At 32.1% G+C, this 17,370-nt stretch overlaps 1 protein-coding gene across 3 annotated transcripts in view; it reads right to left on the minus strand.

The window, feature by feature from the left end:
* The window catches only part of MON2 (MON2 homolog, regulator of endosome-to-Golgi trafficking), a 123,326-nt gene that overhangs the window by 89,721 nt on the left and 16,235 nt on the right, over nucleotides 1-17,370 (minus strand). For 2 of the 3 annotated variants that reach the window (XM_061205749.1, XM_061205748.1), the window contains exons 3-7: nucleotides 10,092-10,219; nucleotides 9,450-9,581; nucleotides 6,592-6,721; nucleotides 4,612-4,709; nucleotides 3,384-3,509 (exon numbers count right to left, since the gene is read on the minus strand). In XM_061205749.1, coding sequence (XP_061061732.1) covers nucleotides 3,384-3,509; nucleotides 4,612-4,709; nucleotides 6,592-6,721; nucleotides 9,450-9,581; nucleotides 10,092-10,219 — 614 coding nt within the window. Of the gene's footprint in view, nucleotides 1-3,383; nucleotides 3,510-4,611; nucleotides 4,710-6,591; nucleotides 6,722-9,449; nucleotides 9,582-10,091; nucleotides 10,220-13,420; nucleotides 13,457-17,370 lie in introns of those variants that run through there. The other variant, XM_061205750.1, reaches the window with a different exon arrangement.

A 17,370-nucleotide genomic window follows, 5' to 3' on the forward strand; every position in this document is an offset into this window, starting at 1 on the left:
ACAAAAAAAAGGAAAAATAAGGCATAGAGCAGTTTATTTGTTCAGAATCACAAAATTTGTAAAATGTATTTTTTTTTAAAAATCAGGTTCATTCAAGGAAAAAAATCAGCTTCACTAGAGGGAAAAAAAAAAGAAAGAAAACACAGATAAGTAAAAAGATAAAAATAAAAGCTTTGCTTCATCTCACCTCCCAGAGATAAGTTAGTGAGTCATCATTGTTGACTCCAAATATATATCCTTCTAGTCTTTTATATCCATTTTAATGTACTTTTAATTCTTCCCCCCAAAAAATGGGATCTTAAGAGTTAAGTGATTTGAAATTCTACTCTCAAATCTACAGTAGTTTCAATGACAAAATGAAAAGCATAGTTAAGTCCGTTTTCATACTTTATTAAATAACCTTAGGTATTGGTTAATTCATAAATATTACAACTCTGAAAAGTTTTATCTATTCACTTTTCCCCCTCACTATTCAACTAACTGCAACTGGGTTTCCTCCACAACCCCCATCAACCACTCCATCTCCACTGAAACTATTCTCATTATACTCATGATCTCTGTGGACAAAGCAAACACTGCCCTTTCAGTCTTACCCAGTTTCTTTGAAGCACCTGACATAACTGATTACTTGGTTCATCTTGAAGCTTTCTCTGCTTTTGTCTTTTATTATGCCGCAGTCTCTCAGATGCATTCCTACATGTCTGGCCCCCATGTTCTTAGTCTCTTTTGTATGCTCATCCTCTCGTGCCCAACCATTTAACAATGAGGTTCCTCAGAGCTCCAGAATATCAGGTCCTCACTTCCGTATGTTATTGCCATAGGTGATCTCATTCACTCCCGTATCTTCAATTAGCAACTATATGCCAGTGAAGTTTAAATTTATAACTTTAGCCCAAAACCTTACTTCTGAGCTCAAGATGCATAAATTAAACTACCATTTTGTGTACACTCAGGTATCTCAAAATGAGTAAGTTCAAAACTGAATAAACTATCCTTTCCAGCAAAAGTTCTGCCCATAGAGTATTCCACCTAAGTAGCAAGCAACACACTGCTCAAGCCAGAAAGCCAAAAGTCATCTTTGATTAATAAAGTATAATTAGTCCTATAACTCACTGATTTTATTTTGAAGAAGGTAAAAGACTGCTTTTTTTCCTCACATTTCAGTGATTTATTCAGCATTTACTTGCTGACTGTTTAATATGTACCAAGCACTGTACTAGGTCAAGGAATTCAAGGTTAAGTTCTATTTTGTCCCTGCCCTTATAGAGCTTATTTTCTAAAAGAGAAGACAGATCCTTTCTTAGAGTCACTGCTCTGGAATATTCTTTTCCTATACTACCTATTTCCCCCAACTAACTACTCTTTATCTTTCAGGTGAAAGCTTCATAGCCTTCATTCATCACGAACTCTCCACCAGGTTTGGTACCTATGTTACTCATTTCCATAGCACTTTTTATACTTTTCCCTCACAGCACTCATCATGGCTTACCACTCAGTTAATGTTTTTCTTCCAATTAGATTGGTAAGTGCCGTAAGGGCAGGAATTTTACCTGTCTTACTTAAATTCTGTATCCTTGGCACTGAACACATGAACTAGCATATTGTAAGGGACTGGTAAACTTTGATTGGATGAGTGAATAATGAGTGAATGAAAGCAAATATTTATCTCTTGAAGAAAACTTTGTAGGTGTAAATTTTAGGATCTTACACAGAATAATTCTTTTTTCTCCTCTGCATTATAGCAGGAACAATAAAGTAGAATAGATTTATTATGGGCACAATAAATCTGGAAACATTTTTTCAAATCTTTTCCTACAGAATTAAAAAACATAATCCAAACTATAGACATTTCAAATTCAAATTCACTGTCTATGGCCATACCACCCTGAACGCGCCCGATCTCGTCAAATTCAAATTCATTTACAAATTCATTCACTCATTCATTTAAATATTTATTGAACACCTGTCATATGCCAGGCACCACTACAGGCACCTATACAACAGTGAACTAAGTCCCTGCCTCATAGAGCTTACTTTCCTGTAGGGGAAGTGAGAAGATCAACTAATGTACAAATACATATGTCAGGAGGAAATAAGTGATATAAAGAAAAATAACAAGGAGTAAGAAAGACAAGGGTGCTGCCATGAAAAAAAGCTGCCATTTTACACAGTGGTGGGGAAGGTTTATCTGGTAGGTTGACCACTGAGTAAAGACCTCAAAAGAGTAAGAGAACAAGCCATATGGGAGAAAAGCATTCCGGGTTCAGGAAGCAGGAAGTACAAAGGCCTAGGAGCAGGAGTCCACCTGGGTCATTTAGGAACAACAAGAATGACAGTGTGGCTAAAGGGTGAGGGTACTTACAAACTATGAAACCTTAGACAAATTATTTAACCCTCTTAAAGTCTTAGCTTCCTCCTGTGTAAAGTAGGAATAATTGGTACTTCTCAGGCATTTGTGCAGCTTAAAGCGAGTATGATATATAAGGAATTTAGCAAAGTCACAGCATGGAGTAGGCAGTCCAAAGTGGTAGCTGTTACAACTATCAGTTTATACAAGATGATTAGTCGAGTTGTATCTAAACTTATCCTATACTAATACAAGAAAGGGAATCATCAGTTAATATTGTTCATTATTATTGAAAGCACTGAACAGTTGTCTAACATGGACCAAAAATTATGAACCATGTAGTAAAAGTTTCAGTCCCAACTCTTGGGCTAAAGGACCTTCTACTTTTTTCGCACTTGATTCACACATTTTGTAGGTAAGAGCAAGGATAAAATAGATGACTTAGGGAGGGGCAGCATGGTAGGGAAAGGAGCTAGAGTAGTAGTTAAAAGTTCTAAATTTTTGTTCAAGATCTGCTAATAACTAAAGAACCCCATGTAAATCACTGAATCACTTTTGGACTTTAGCTTCTTACAAGTAAAATGAAAAGTTTGAATTCTTTCTCACTTTTTCCCCTATTAACCTTCTGTTTTGAAATATTCTGTATAGCACATTAAATTTATTAAGCACTGACGACTTCTTTTTTCCATTTAAATTATGTTAAAGCACAAAGCTGCATATAAACAAGTAAAAAAATTAGTAACAATTTTTTAAGGCTTTTAAATATATAAAAATAGCTCACGTACCACATTCCTCTGTACACCCTTAGATTGGGAAATGCTTGACTAGACACTCTAGGAATTCCTTCTAATGTTAAAATTTCAAACTGCTTGGGCACAACAAAAGTTAAGATATCAGCAAATTATTATGTCTAAAGTCTGAGGTGATAATTTTTTGCATCTTTTAATGTGGGGGAAAAATACATGTTACTCTCTTGAAAAATATCTGTGAAAAAATTAAAGATTAATTTTGTTGCAAGATACTACAAATGGCTTACTTGTAAAAAGACTTGTGGAAAATCATTCAAGACTGACTCAAGTAATTCGAGGCCAAACGTTCGGGTCATTTCTGTCATGCCTACTAGCCAGTAAGGGGCATCAGCATTAACCAACTGACAAAGGTCCTGGGAAAATAAATCAAACAATGAATAAAAAATAAATAAAATATTTCACATGCTGGAAGGAAATGTCCTTTCATTTTATAGTTCATAAAAATTTTTTTAAAGTATCTCTTCTTAAATAATAGGTTTTACTCCTTAGAAACTAAGTACTGGTAATTCAAATTTTGATTAATTGTATAGTTGATTATATAAGTAAACTAAATATATAGAGTGCACAGATAAATGGTTATTCTAACATGGTTTTACTGAAAAACCACTTAACTCTTTAATCAAAATTAATAAAATTTTCAGTGCAGGTTAATCTTATTTTATTCATGACAAGTAATGTAAAAATCAGGTATCTGCATATCAAATTACATTAGGTAGAACAGAAGTTTAGTACTTTAATTTTCCTATTAAAGGAAGTATTTTATATGACTAGTCATCCCTAATATATCTAGTTCAGGGTTTAATTCATTTTATTTCCTTAAAGTGAAACATAACATTTTATCGTGTTAATTAGCTATAGATGCTCTTTAATGTTTTAGAATTTTTTTTAAATACAGGTATCACGGGCTTTTCAAAAGTTCGCTTTACCACTTAGCTTTTACAGAAGACCTACGTTAGCACCTGTTTTCTCTAACCAGAAGAAATCTGAAGAGGATTTTCACTTTTACAGAAAAAAAAAAAGGCAAAAGTGAAAATCGTGTCAGCACTTGCTTTGCCGCGAGCCCATAGTAGAGGCAGCGCACACCCCAGGCAGCAAGAGTGGCCCCGCCAAGCTCCTTCCCCAGGAACTACACTCAGCATCTCAGCATCAAGCTGCCATAGCTCTGAACTGTGAGAGGATCTGTGCTTCATCTCGATCTATTTTGTGCCTGCGTTAGGTAACTGTGTACTAAGGTAATTGCTTTCTCACTTTAGGCCATTCTGGCTTATGAAAGGTTTCACAGAAATGTGCTATTGTCAGATAGTGGGGGAAACCTGTACCTCTTCTGACACTTTAAAATTGGACAATTAAAAAAAATTGACGCTTAAAAAACTAAATCAGATACAAAATTCCAAAATCAAAAATTCATACAAAACTATATTGTATAATAAAAATTATTCTTATCAACTGAAATACCTGGAAAAGCATATATGCATCTTTAGCACAAGGTTTGAGGGTACTGACAGATCTTCTGTTACTATTTCCTTGGACTAGTACTGGTTGTTCTACAACATCTGCAATCAAAATTAGAGGGGTTTTAGGAGTTCATAATGACCTTTAATAAATCATATATACTGTCTAAAAGGTATGTTTAAAATAAATACTTATTTATAGAATTATAAACTTTAGTAATAACTTCAGAACCATGCCTCCAAAATGGAAAGAAAAATTGGGAATCCCATTTTTATACAAAATGCCATAAAAATCACTCTTCGCTATCTTACATTCATTTTAATAAACTTAGTATCTTTACACATACATTTGATTTTCTCAGTACCCCTTTCTCTCGTCTCTTTATTTCATGGATTTAAAATCCACATGATCTTTGAATATACCATTAAATATCAAACATATAAATATTTATCACATGGTTAATTTCTCTATCATCTCTCCATCTTCAAAAGAATTAACTGCTTGATCTGCCACAAGTACTATGTCAGTCACAGGTATTGACTAGCTAAGAGTCAACTAGAATGGGGCTTCCCAATTTCTTTGAATACTAAGAAGATATCATTCCCTGTAAGTTATGACAGCCTGTTTTGAATAAATGTTGACTCAATGACTACTTGAAAAGAAAGAGGTTCTAAGTATTTTCTACCTTATTAGAAAGTATTAAATGAGATATTAGTCTTTAGAGACACACAGCCAAAACTACCAATCCAGAACTTATATTGAGATTATGAATATACAAGACATTCAAACTGGAGAACTGCCCTGTTTTATCCCTTAAGTTTAATGCCTTAATATTCCAAACTGCTAGAATTCCACCTGCATTTCCCCTAGGAAAAGTGAGACCAAAGTCAGTGGGAATATTCTAATAAACCAACAGATTAAATGTCTGAAACTGAATGTGAAAAATCTGACCAATGGTTAATTTCAGGAAAAGTGAAGCAATTATTAGAGTAGGCAGCATTATCATTACTTACTAGTATTGCCGTTTTTTACCAGTATTACCAAAAAAACACCAAATGATATGAAAGATTGCCAATATCAAGAGTTTAAGGGGAAAGAAAAAACTATCTAAAGGGGAAAAAAAGTTTAATCTTTTGTTTCTTGACTCCATAAAACAGAGAGGTTGCTCTTGGTAGCACCTTATGATCTTTTCAACTGATCACGGGAAAAAATTTACTTTTCATCCAATAAGGGTAACAAATGAAAAAAACGTTAAAAGTTATCAAATTATAAAAATTATAACAGAAACATAGTATCTGTAAGCTCTGTGACAGAACATGTTTCTAAGTTTTTAGGAAATGTTTTAAATCACAAAGAAAAAGATGCTAAAAATTACAAGTATTTGATGAAAATATGAAAATATTAAACTTTACATTATATAAATATTCTTGATTAATACATGTTAATAGGCAGAGACAAAGATTCACATGAGGGAAGCTCACTCTTGGGACTTTACCCTAAAGAAATAATTCAGATGGAAATATATATGTAGGAAGACACTCAAAACAATACTAAACTATTGAACACAAGTAGTTCATTAAATTATAGAATAGCCACAAAATATAATGCAACCATTAAAATTTCAATCACAAAAATAAAAAAATAACATGAAAAATTCATATAATGTAATGTTTGGCTAAAGATACTTATAATGCAACATCTGATGTGAAATGTGAAATTATCATCTTCAATATGAAATTATGAATATATTAGAAATAAACATGGAAAATAGAGTCCACTTCTTAGGGTGATAAAATTATGGGGGATTTATCTTTTGAATTGCCATTATCAATAATAATGAAGTTAAAATAAACATACTTTTTAAGGTATTCTAATTTTTACGTAGCCTAAGTTCATAGGGGAATGGCTGACAATCAATAAAAGAGAAAAGCATGGATGTTAGAGCCACCCACTGTCAAAAGGAAACAACTTTTTTCACTTTACCTCTGTGTCGTTCATCTTCAGCAACCATCCTCTCAAAAACAACAGTAACAACTTGTCGCACTGTAGCAGCAGCTGTATTATTTGTAATATTATCTTTTGTGAAGTGCAGTCGAAAACAAAGAACAATTGCCTAAAAAAACAATTTCCATTTAGTGTGAAATAAGATTGAGGAACATGGTTATTATCTTTATTTTATCTGATGTAACCCAAAATTAAATAATTTGTTTCGCTGCTTCAATCACCTACACTAAAAGTCTCACTCTTTTATATAATAAAACTACAAAAAGCTCAGGATTTTGAAATAATTCAAACTCTCAGTAAATACATAGACACATAAGATTAACCAAGGTAATGTGAAATACTCCTTTCACAATCTGGTTCTTTTAACATGCATATAATAATGTGTTGTGCTTTTATTTTCCCAGAACGACTTTTTTTTTGCAAACAGCAAGTACTCAAACTTTGTTGTATCACTAAATCACCTGGAGAAATACTATATAAACTTGCTAAGCATATAAATGAATAAAATAATTTTTAAAAAAGGAATCATTTTTTCTTTTAAAATCAACTTTATTAAGGTATAATTTATATACAATAAACTGTATCCCTTTAAAGTATATAATTTTATGAGTTCTGACAGTTATATTCACCTATGGAACTACTGCCACAATCAAGTATAAGACATTTCCACCATCTTAAAAGTTTCCTTGTGCTCTTGCAGTCCATTTTTTCCTCCACCCTTGGCCCCAGGTAACCACCAATCTGCTTTTATCACTATAGATTAGCTGGTATTTTCTATACAGATAGAATCATTCAGTATGTGCTCTTTTCTGTCTGGTTTCTTTCACTTGTGAAATTCATCCACGTTTTTCTTTGTATCAGTAATTTGTACTTTTTTATTCCATGGTATGAGTATACCACATTCTACTTATCCATTCACCTCCTGATAGACATTTGGGTTGTTTCAGTTTTTGGCTACTGTACATAAAGCTGCTGAACATTCACATACAAATCTCAATGAGGACATGTATTTTCATTTACCTGGGTAAGTAAACACCTAGGAGTGAAATGGACAGATCACATAGTAAGTATAAGTTAAAATTTTAAAGAAACTGTTAGTTTTCCAAAGTTGCTTTTCAATTTTATATTCCTGCCAGCAGTATGTGTGAGTTCAAAATTATTCCATATTCTCAACAACACTTGATATGGTCAGTCTTTTTAAATCTTAACTATTCTAATGGGTGTGTAATAATATCTCTTTGTGGTTTTAATTTGCTTTTCCCTGATAACTAAAGATTCTGAGGCACTTTCCATGTATTCATTAGTCAGTTGAATAGATTATTTTGTAAAGTGTCTGTTGAAATCATTTGTCCATTTTTTATTGGGTTGTCTTATAAATGAGTTGTAAGAGTGTTTTTAATAAATTCTAGATAAAAGTCCTTTGTCAGATATTTGTGAATATTTCCCCCCATTCTGTGGCTTCTTTTATGGTTCATGGATTTGTGCCCTACCTAAGAAGTCTCTACCTACCCCAAGGTCACAAAAATTTTCCATGTGTTCTTCTAGAAGTTTTACAGTTTTAAAAGAAGCCATTCTTGGAGGAAAACACAATAATGGTATTTTTAAATGCTATGCCTTACCATATTAATTATATTAAACATTTAAAAGAAAACAAGCCTTTGATACCACTAACACTTTTAAAATTTCAACATAAAGGAAAAGTACATGTTATAGAGAAGCTTTCCTATTACCCAATTTTATATTATTTCTTTATACTTCATTTTCTATCCCCAAATATTACATTTCCAAATTAACCAAAACACCAAAATAAATCCTATATTTATAAAACTATAATCAGTTCTTATTGCTTGGGTAGGTCAAATGATAACCTTTTATAAAATTTTAAATATATATATCAGAACAATAATTTGATAGCTAGAAACCAAGAGGAACTACATACAACAAACATATATATAAAAATACATTAAATATTTTATAAAGTAGGTATGGGGTAAAAGAATAAGCTATTTGCAATTAAGTAAAATCTCATTATATCCTAAGAACATCAAATGAATAACTAGAAAAGAGATACAGTCTCTATACAGTATACTGTGATGGTATACTTTGCTCCTTTACAAGTCAACCATTCTTAAAGGCATACAAATTATAATACAACTATTACTGAAACTCCAACAATTTCCCTAAATAGTAAACCATTAAGTAAAGACTGTTTTTTATATTACTCGCTGTACTTTGTTCTTTAGAAATATTTCTTAATTTTAAAAAACTTTTTAAAGAGTGAAACAAATAATAGAACAGCTGTTATATGTTCCTAAAGAGGGTGGGAATAAGAAAGGAATGAGAAATAGCTATCATACATGCAGCCTTCCCTAGTATCAATGTATCAATGCCAAAAGGACATTTTTCCAGATACTTAAGGGACAGATTTAAACTATCTGGCTTACATAACATATATATGTGAAATTATTTTTAAAAGGGGGAAAGGGAGAGCTATCAGGAATACCCCAGGTAATTGTGGAGAACACTGATACCTCAAAACACATTTTTTTCTTTTCCTCTTTCTCTATTCCTTTTCTTCTGCTACTTTTCTTTTTCCACATCCTATTCATAACTAAGCCTGTCAGCTATATCCAAGGGGCTCTGCTTCATCACCCTAACCTTATTTCACTTCTAACCTGTGAAAAATAAAGCACCGATGGCTTTCAACATGCAATGTGCATTATCGCAATAGCTACAGGAAAGGTGCTGTTCAAACAGCACCAGGCTTTTCTCTTTCAGTCAGCTTATTCAAATACTGTCTCAAAGCACTTACGAACTTTGACAAACAGGCTTCCTACCTTTGAGAGTGCCTCGTCATGAACTACTGTATTGGTTGTTAAAAGAACAAGAACTGTTTGAAGCAGCTTAAGTTCTTCAAGACTATTTTCCATTAGCTGCCAAAGCATGTTAATTATATTTCCAGCTGCAGTCTGTAAAACAATTATTTTAATTATTGTCAACAAATAAAATATAGGTGTTTGGGTCCCTAAATAAGAAAAGTGATGCAGATTCATAGTGATGAAATGTTTTTCCTTATTTTACGGTCATAAGGTCAGATACAAACAATACACTTAAGTTAACGAACAACAAATTATCACTTCAGATAATCTAGCAAACAGTCATGATTTTCTCTCCTACCTTTTAAAAAATAATTTATGAATAATATTCTCTGTCAGTGATATTGAAAACATGCTTGGTTCTTAAGATTTCATCTATATTAGTGAACTACGAATTCTTAGATTACAAATGACTTGACAAAATGTACTTCGTTCTTTATTCTGAGCATTTAATAATGAGACAATTTGGTAACCTTTTAAAATTAAGCCAATGTCCTTCAAGCACTGCTGTACATTAAAATATCAGGTATGTTTTATTCTCTCCTTATGAAAACTCATGATTTGATTTGTAAGTGCACAGTTCAGATAAAATCTTCACATTACCTCAGACACAACTTCATGGGACATGAGCCTCTGAATGGCGGCTAAACATAGCTGAGTGATCTTCGGTTCCTTGGTTCCACAACCCATTAGAAAAGGCTGAACAACCTCTGAGCTGTTCTCTTTCAATGCTTTATTTGGAACACATATAAAATAAAATTTTAAATATAATTCATAAATAAGAACATTTTTATATAATTACAACCAGTAATGACAATCTTAATAAAAAATCACTAATGTAAAATTAATACCAAAATAAAAATCAAGCAGTAAGAGTTAAAATACTTCACATAAATACTACAGACTTTGTATCTAAACTACTCCCCCTTAAGTTCAGCTCTCCCATGCCTTTCTTCTGACACTCCTTTGGTTCTCCTCCATCTTCTTCTATAAACTCTTTAATGGCAATTTCTCAGACGTTCTATCCTGCCTCAGAGAAAGACTCTATTTCTTCAATAGTGCAGAAGGGAAATCAGGAATAAGAATTCATATTCTAGAGCAGAAAAGTAATTAAAAATAGTATATACATCAACGCCACCACATTTCTGAATGAATATTCAGAAACTCCCTAGAATTTTATTATATGCCTTGAATTCATTGGCTCTAATTTCTTCTTCAAGAAGTAAACTCATTAAAAACAATAACATTACTCCTCTTATTACTGAAATATTGCTTTAAACTAATTGGATGCACATGCTGTAATTCCAAATCTTAACTCCTTCTACCAAGCCAATACTTTCAGAAGTTTTAAAATGGCAACAAAAATGTAAAAGATTAGAAAATGCACAAACTGAATTATACATAATTAAATTTACAAAATGAAATTCAATCAATACACACTTACTGAATGGCTACACAAAGATGAACAAGACAGGTTTGTCATCCTCAGGGAATTTGAATAAATAACATAAAATTCCAAGTCAAGAGAACTTTAAACTTATGTGTTTGGTATTTGTTTTCAAATGTACTACATCCATCAATTATTTTTTGAAATTAAGAATTGTAATAAAGACACAGAAATCTGAGTTTTAACATGTTTTTCAAAAGAAATTGTGAGAAAGTCATCCAGAATCACCTTTAAAAGTGTAAAACTAGTGTTAACATTAATTTTATCACTTAAATCCCCTTCTTTCTTCTCCCAAAGCTCCCTTTATGGTATGGCAAATAAAGACTACTATTTACTACAGCATGCTCTGCAAAGTCCCTCAGTATGCCAGTATAAATCACTGATTTAGCACAGCTAAGAGAAGGCAAATATGACTGGCAAAGAACAGTGTTTTCAAAAAAGCTCCCTTTCCTTATTTCCTTGTTTTCTTGTGCATAAAGGTTTTGAATCAAAACCAGAGGCATAAAATTTCCATAACAATGTCACAAAACATTTACATGAGTGATTAAAAGATAACAATAAAGCTCAAAAAATACTATTCTGAAGCAGTAAATATCCTGCTATATTCAATTCTGCCAGAATCACTGAAGTATGAGGCCATCCCTAACTCTGCAGAACATTCCAAATTATTAAATCTTGTTCAGGCAAATATAAGTTTTCAATACTAACAAGTGGCACTTATAATTTTTATTACATTAACACATGTTTCTCATTTGAGTATCGCAATACTCATATAGAGTTTACAGGGTATGATTTGGACCAAGTAACACAATAAGTAGGTGGTAAAACCAGAAACTGAAAATGTCTTCTAATCCCTGGTTCACTATTCTTCCCACAACATTATGCTGCCACTCTTTAAAGTAAACAGCATTTGATGCAAATGGAAATTAAAAGAGTCAAAAGTGTCTAAGAGAAACCAATTGCCTCAAGTCTTCAGATGAATGAAAAAAAGACAATGTACTTTCATAGAGGCTCTGATGACAACGATTTTAAGACACACCCATATCACCAGAAAGAAAATCAGTGCCAATTACCTTTGCCAATTAAACTATGATACGATGCATTCTAATCACTTATACTTTTTCCTCACAATTTCATACTCTAGGCCAAGAAGGCCATTGTTCTTATCTTTTTGATAATAGCCATTCTAACAGGTGTAAGGTGATATCCTCATTGTGGTTTTGATTTGCATATCCCTGATGATTAATGATGTTGAGCATCTTTTCATGTACCTGTTGGCCATCTGTATATCTTCTTTGTAAAAAATGTCTATTTAGATCTTCTGTCCAATTTTTAATTGGATTGTTTGTTTGGGATGCCTCATTGCTTGAGAGTACTTCACTGTTGTCTCTGAGATATTCTTCTAAGCTAATGACACCCATTCTGCACGCTTTGATGGTAGTGCTTTTTTTGACCTTACCATAAGATGTTAACAGGAAGTTTTTGCACAACAACTAGGGTGACATTTCAAATAGCAATGAAACTTACGTGATACCAACAATGCACGTTAACTCAACTGATGTGATAGTATGAACAAGTTCACACATGCACTGAAAAAGACAACTACAACACTACCTGGCCCACAGTGATTCTAAGATGCCATTAATTGTAAAATGCATACCAATTTGGGGAATATTAACACGTGAAAAAACTGTGTATCTTAGAATGAATAAAATAAGGTGAGTTACACTGAAATATTGTATACATGTCAGTCACAGTTATCCAGATCTATCAAGCTGAGTTACGCTAATAATAAAAGTAATTTTTAACTCTATTTTAATGTAAGTCAAAGGTACCCTTCCTACTTTTTTTTCTCCCAGTTTATATGAGAATATAATGGTCAAAGGAAATTTCTGTTATCCAGAATAGATGATCAAGAACAACCAAAAAATAAAACCTATTGATCTACTGTATTTTTTGAAGCATAATGTGAAAAACGGAAACGTATCTACCATATCTAGATCACAATGAAGTAATACAAAGATCATTTTTTAAAAGTTTCTAATTATTTTTCTCTTCTGTTAAATGTCATAATGGTCCTAAGAAGCAGAAATTAATTCTACTCTTCTAATTGAGCAATTGCTGTTTTCTCTTTATAAACAATAATTTTAATTACATGCATTTAAGGGTGGCTTTACATAAAAAGCTTCCTACAGGTTTAGAGTTTAGAAACCACACTGAGGAAAAGGCTGTGCAGCAATATAAAGACATCTTGCCTTAACCATTTTTTAAAAAATCATTCCATGGAAAAAAGAGGAAAAGGTCAACTCTTTTTAATCAAAACTTGGCGGGTGGGCGGGGGGGTGGGGAGAAAAGAAAAAGTGTATTTTCTACCTAAGTCCCTTAAGAAGCACAACTCCTTTAACAGAATAACACTGTGTGTTTGATAAATATATTTTATTTCCAAATTTATAACTGTGAGATCAAATGATGCACTTTCACACACCTGAAAGAGGTCCAGCAGGTCCCCATATCCTAGGGGTTTCCTTGCTCTGAGCAGTTTCACTGCAAAATTGCAGTTTTTATCCTGGAAAAAAAGAATTAAACTAGGATACCCCACTATGAATCACACTAATAGGGGTTAATAAAAGTTTTATTATAAATTTTAACAGTCATTAAATAACAAATTATAATTCTTGTGAAAGAAATAAAATGTGATGCAGACATGATTGCTACCCTCAAAACCCTTAAAATCTAGTTATGGGAAAGACTGATATTTCTAACATTAAAAAAAATTTAATGGTTCAAAATGTCTGAAAGTATTTTAAATGATTCAATATGAGGACAAATAAAAGTATGAGCAGCTTCATCTTAAAAGTACATTACAGGAAAAGGAAGAATGATGTTGGTAAATTCGGTTAGTAATTCTGCAAAAGAAAAAAAATCTAGGTCCTCATGTCACCCCATATATTATTAAGAAAAAAGCAAACCATAGAAAAACTAGAAGACAATGAAAATGATTACCAACTACGTGGAAGGAGAAGGACTGCCTAAGTGGAGAGCAACAAATAAGAAAAATTAGTTAAATTATGTAAAAATTAAAAGTATCTAGATAAAAAATTAAAAGGTAAATGATGCAGAAAATATGGTATAAACATGATGAGAAGTTAATATTTTTGCTATATAAATAGCTCAATTTGATAAAGAAAACACAAAAACTCCAAAAAAAGTAAAAATAAAAAGAAAATAATTTAATAATTCAGAGAAAAATGTTCAACATTAAAAAGAAATGTCAATTAAAATGAGAAGCCATTGCTTGTTCAATTACCAAAAAGATTTTTTAAAATAATAATCTGGCAAGGATGCTATAAAAACATACTCACATATTGTCAGTAAAGGCATAAACTTTTATCTTTTCAGAAAGCGGTATGATGACAAATTCTAAGAACATGTTCGTGCCCTTTAATTTAATAATTTCATTTCTAGAAATGTACCTTAAAGAAATAATTCTAAATATTGAAACATGCCTAACATAAAGGAATTGTTAAATAAACTACAATCACTTGATGAAATATGGAACAATTTAAAAAATTAGAAAAGATGGCATCAAAAAAAGTATATATGATATAATATTATAAAAGGCAGGATACAAATTAAAACTGTTTAACGTTTTTTTTAAAAAGGGGGGAAAACAATAAATAAGAACACATTATATGGCAGAGAAATCTCTCTGACCCATTAGGTCAGTTTGTGAGTAAGGCATTAAGTACAGCCCCCTGTATCTTCTATCCCGGATTATAGGAATAGTCTACCAACGGACCTCTGTCTTATTGATGATACATTGAAATATACCTTTCACACTGCTGTCAGAGTAATGTACAGAGTATAAAAATATTAATATGAATGTGTCACCTTCCTGATTCAAACTCTTTCCATCAAGCTGCTCAGGAAGTTACACAATGGCAATAGTTGGATACTGTATCCAAATAGACCGAACTGTTTTATACCTCATGTATTTAAGTAACTTCCCTTACTTAGAGCTTCTACACCTTATTTGCCTGGCTAACTCCTTTTCAAGCATCAAGACTCAGCTTCAGATTCCCAGGTTGGGTTAGGAGCCTTCCCAATGTTCTCGTAACAAGCCTGTCTATACTTCCATCTTGGCATCTACCATACAGCCTCAGAATTTTCTGTTTAGGGTCTGTCTCCTTCATTACTCTATTAACTGGCTGACATGAACTAAATATGACAAAATTCATGTACTCAAATAATCATAACATGAAAAATTAAAGAAAGGTAGAAAAATATACTAGAGGCAGAACTCAGAGACTTACTTGAATTTTGGAGTGACTCATTTATTAGCCTACATTTAAGGAGGGCTTACTATTTATTTCCCATGTAATGTGCTAACTACTAGCAATATAAGGGAGAATAAGATATTGATCCTGACCTCAGGAAGTATGTCATCTGGAAGGGAAAATTTCTGGCAAAGAACTCCAAAAAGTAAATGGAGGAGCAGGTAAGCTAAACAGAACGAATGGCACAAACATACTTTTCAAATATATTTCTTGTATTAACATATAGATTGCAGGGGAATTATATTACCCATCTTTGTATCTCCCCTAGTGATTCTTACATAATTATTTCTTTATTAAGAATATGTTATATGATATATTCTATAGATGTTTGCAAAATATCACAGGAATATGTACTGATAAGATATAATACACTGAAAAAAATCAACAGATAAATTACCTTTTAATGTCAGAAAAAAAAAATCCAAAGTATATTTACTCACTGCTACTTAAATTAGAGACCTTTTAGTAATAAGACTATGTAGATAAGAAAAGGATGAGGGAAACTGTGAGGAAAGAAGAACACAAATCATACATAATGATTATCTATGTAAAAATTCTCTATGCATACTGACAGTAGATGAAAGCAGTCATAGGTAGATGTAACTGTTATGGTTTTCAGTTAGGGGTTAAATATACAATTTAAAAATATCACAACTTCATTGAGCTCCTTGTTTCAAATATTTATTAAAATAGCAGATTCTCTGTTTATGTAATTTCACAAGCCTTCTCAATTTCAAGTATATTTATTGTAAGCTGGGATAATAGAAACAATTTGTAATATATGGCCGTCAAATGTAAGATTAAGGCACCTGGCCTTCTAAATGAAAAACTTTATGTTGCTTGCTATCTCTCATTTGCAGTTTTATCTTTAAAGAAAAAGGCAATGTTGAGATAATGATCTGTAGATTTGCATCGATGCTGACATTACCTGGCATAGCATTCCCACTTATGTCAGCATTCATGACAGCAGTGAAAACAAAGAAAAATAAACATTAAAGGAGGATGCTTAAAAGAAGGGGAGATGTAAAACAAAGACTTATTCTGCAATGTAAATAAACTTTCCTTGGAAAATAAATCTAAGAAAACTAAAGTTGGTTAAAATCTATGCTAAGTACTGTTTAATCAGATTAGTCGATCCTAATTAAGGGTTCTGATTTTTATAGCAACCTTTTATATTTTCTGAATATGCAGAGATATCTGAGAATTCAGTATCTCATTTCATTTGGGACTCCTCAATTGTCTGATATCTTTAACATCCATTACAGCACAGAAGTAGTAACCTATAGTCTTTAGAACTACAGAGAAGTAAACACTTCTCAGGAAATAAAAAAGTTAACTAAAAATTTATCTCTTTGTTAACTATACCTTGAATTAAGTACTTTAGAAATGACATATTGACTAATTTAAACTCTTTCCTTTTTCTTAGGAGCCTTTGATTTTTCAAGATGACAGTGGTCTAAAATCTACAAATTTTTACTTATCAATTGCTATAAATACTTGGTTAAAATACTAGAAAAAAGTTTAAATGCTAATATAGCTCTTCAAGTACATGGTTGGATACTATGGATATTAAAGCATGAACTATTAATTGTATGTGCATAAACATTTGTTCTAACTTGATTTAAATAAAGCTAACTGAATTAAAATGAAATTAATAGCCAGCTTATATATTAAACTCGTACTGAGACAAAATTTTTCTTACTTGTCCTTAATATGAATTAGACACTTTACTTGGTACAGAACTCTGTAACAGACAGTGATTCTCTGAAGAAATCAGTCTTTTTAAAAATTCTTCTATCAACTACAGACTTACTGAAAATTTCTATTATTGGAGATTAAGGACTTACCATGATATCAGCAATGACAGTAGCAAAAGTAAATATTTGTAATGATATTCTAATATGATTGGCCTATGATGTCTCCAACTTAAAAATACCCAGGCCCATAATTTATCTTGAAACATTAACTTCCTCATGGTAGCTAATCAACCCAACATGCATCTCCCAAACCCACTTGCCCATCCTCCCAATCCAACCATACATACCTGTGCCTTTACCCACCACTTCACTATACCCCTTTTCTCAACATGCACATAGAG

This window comes from Eubalaena glacialis, chromosome 11, assembly GCF_028564815.1.
Source record: "Eubalaena glacialis isolate mEubGla1 chromosome 11, mEubGla1.1.hap2.+ XY, whole genome shotgun sequence".
Classification (NCBI taxonomy): Eukaryota; Metazoa; Chordata; class Mammalia; order Artiodactyla; family Balaenidae; genus Eubalaena; species Eubalaena glacialis.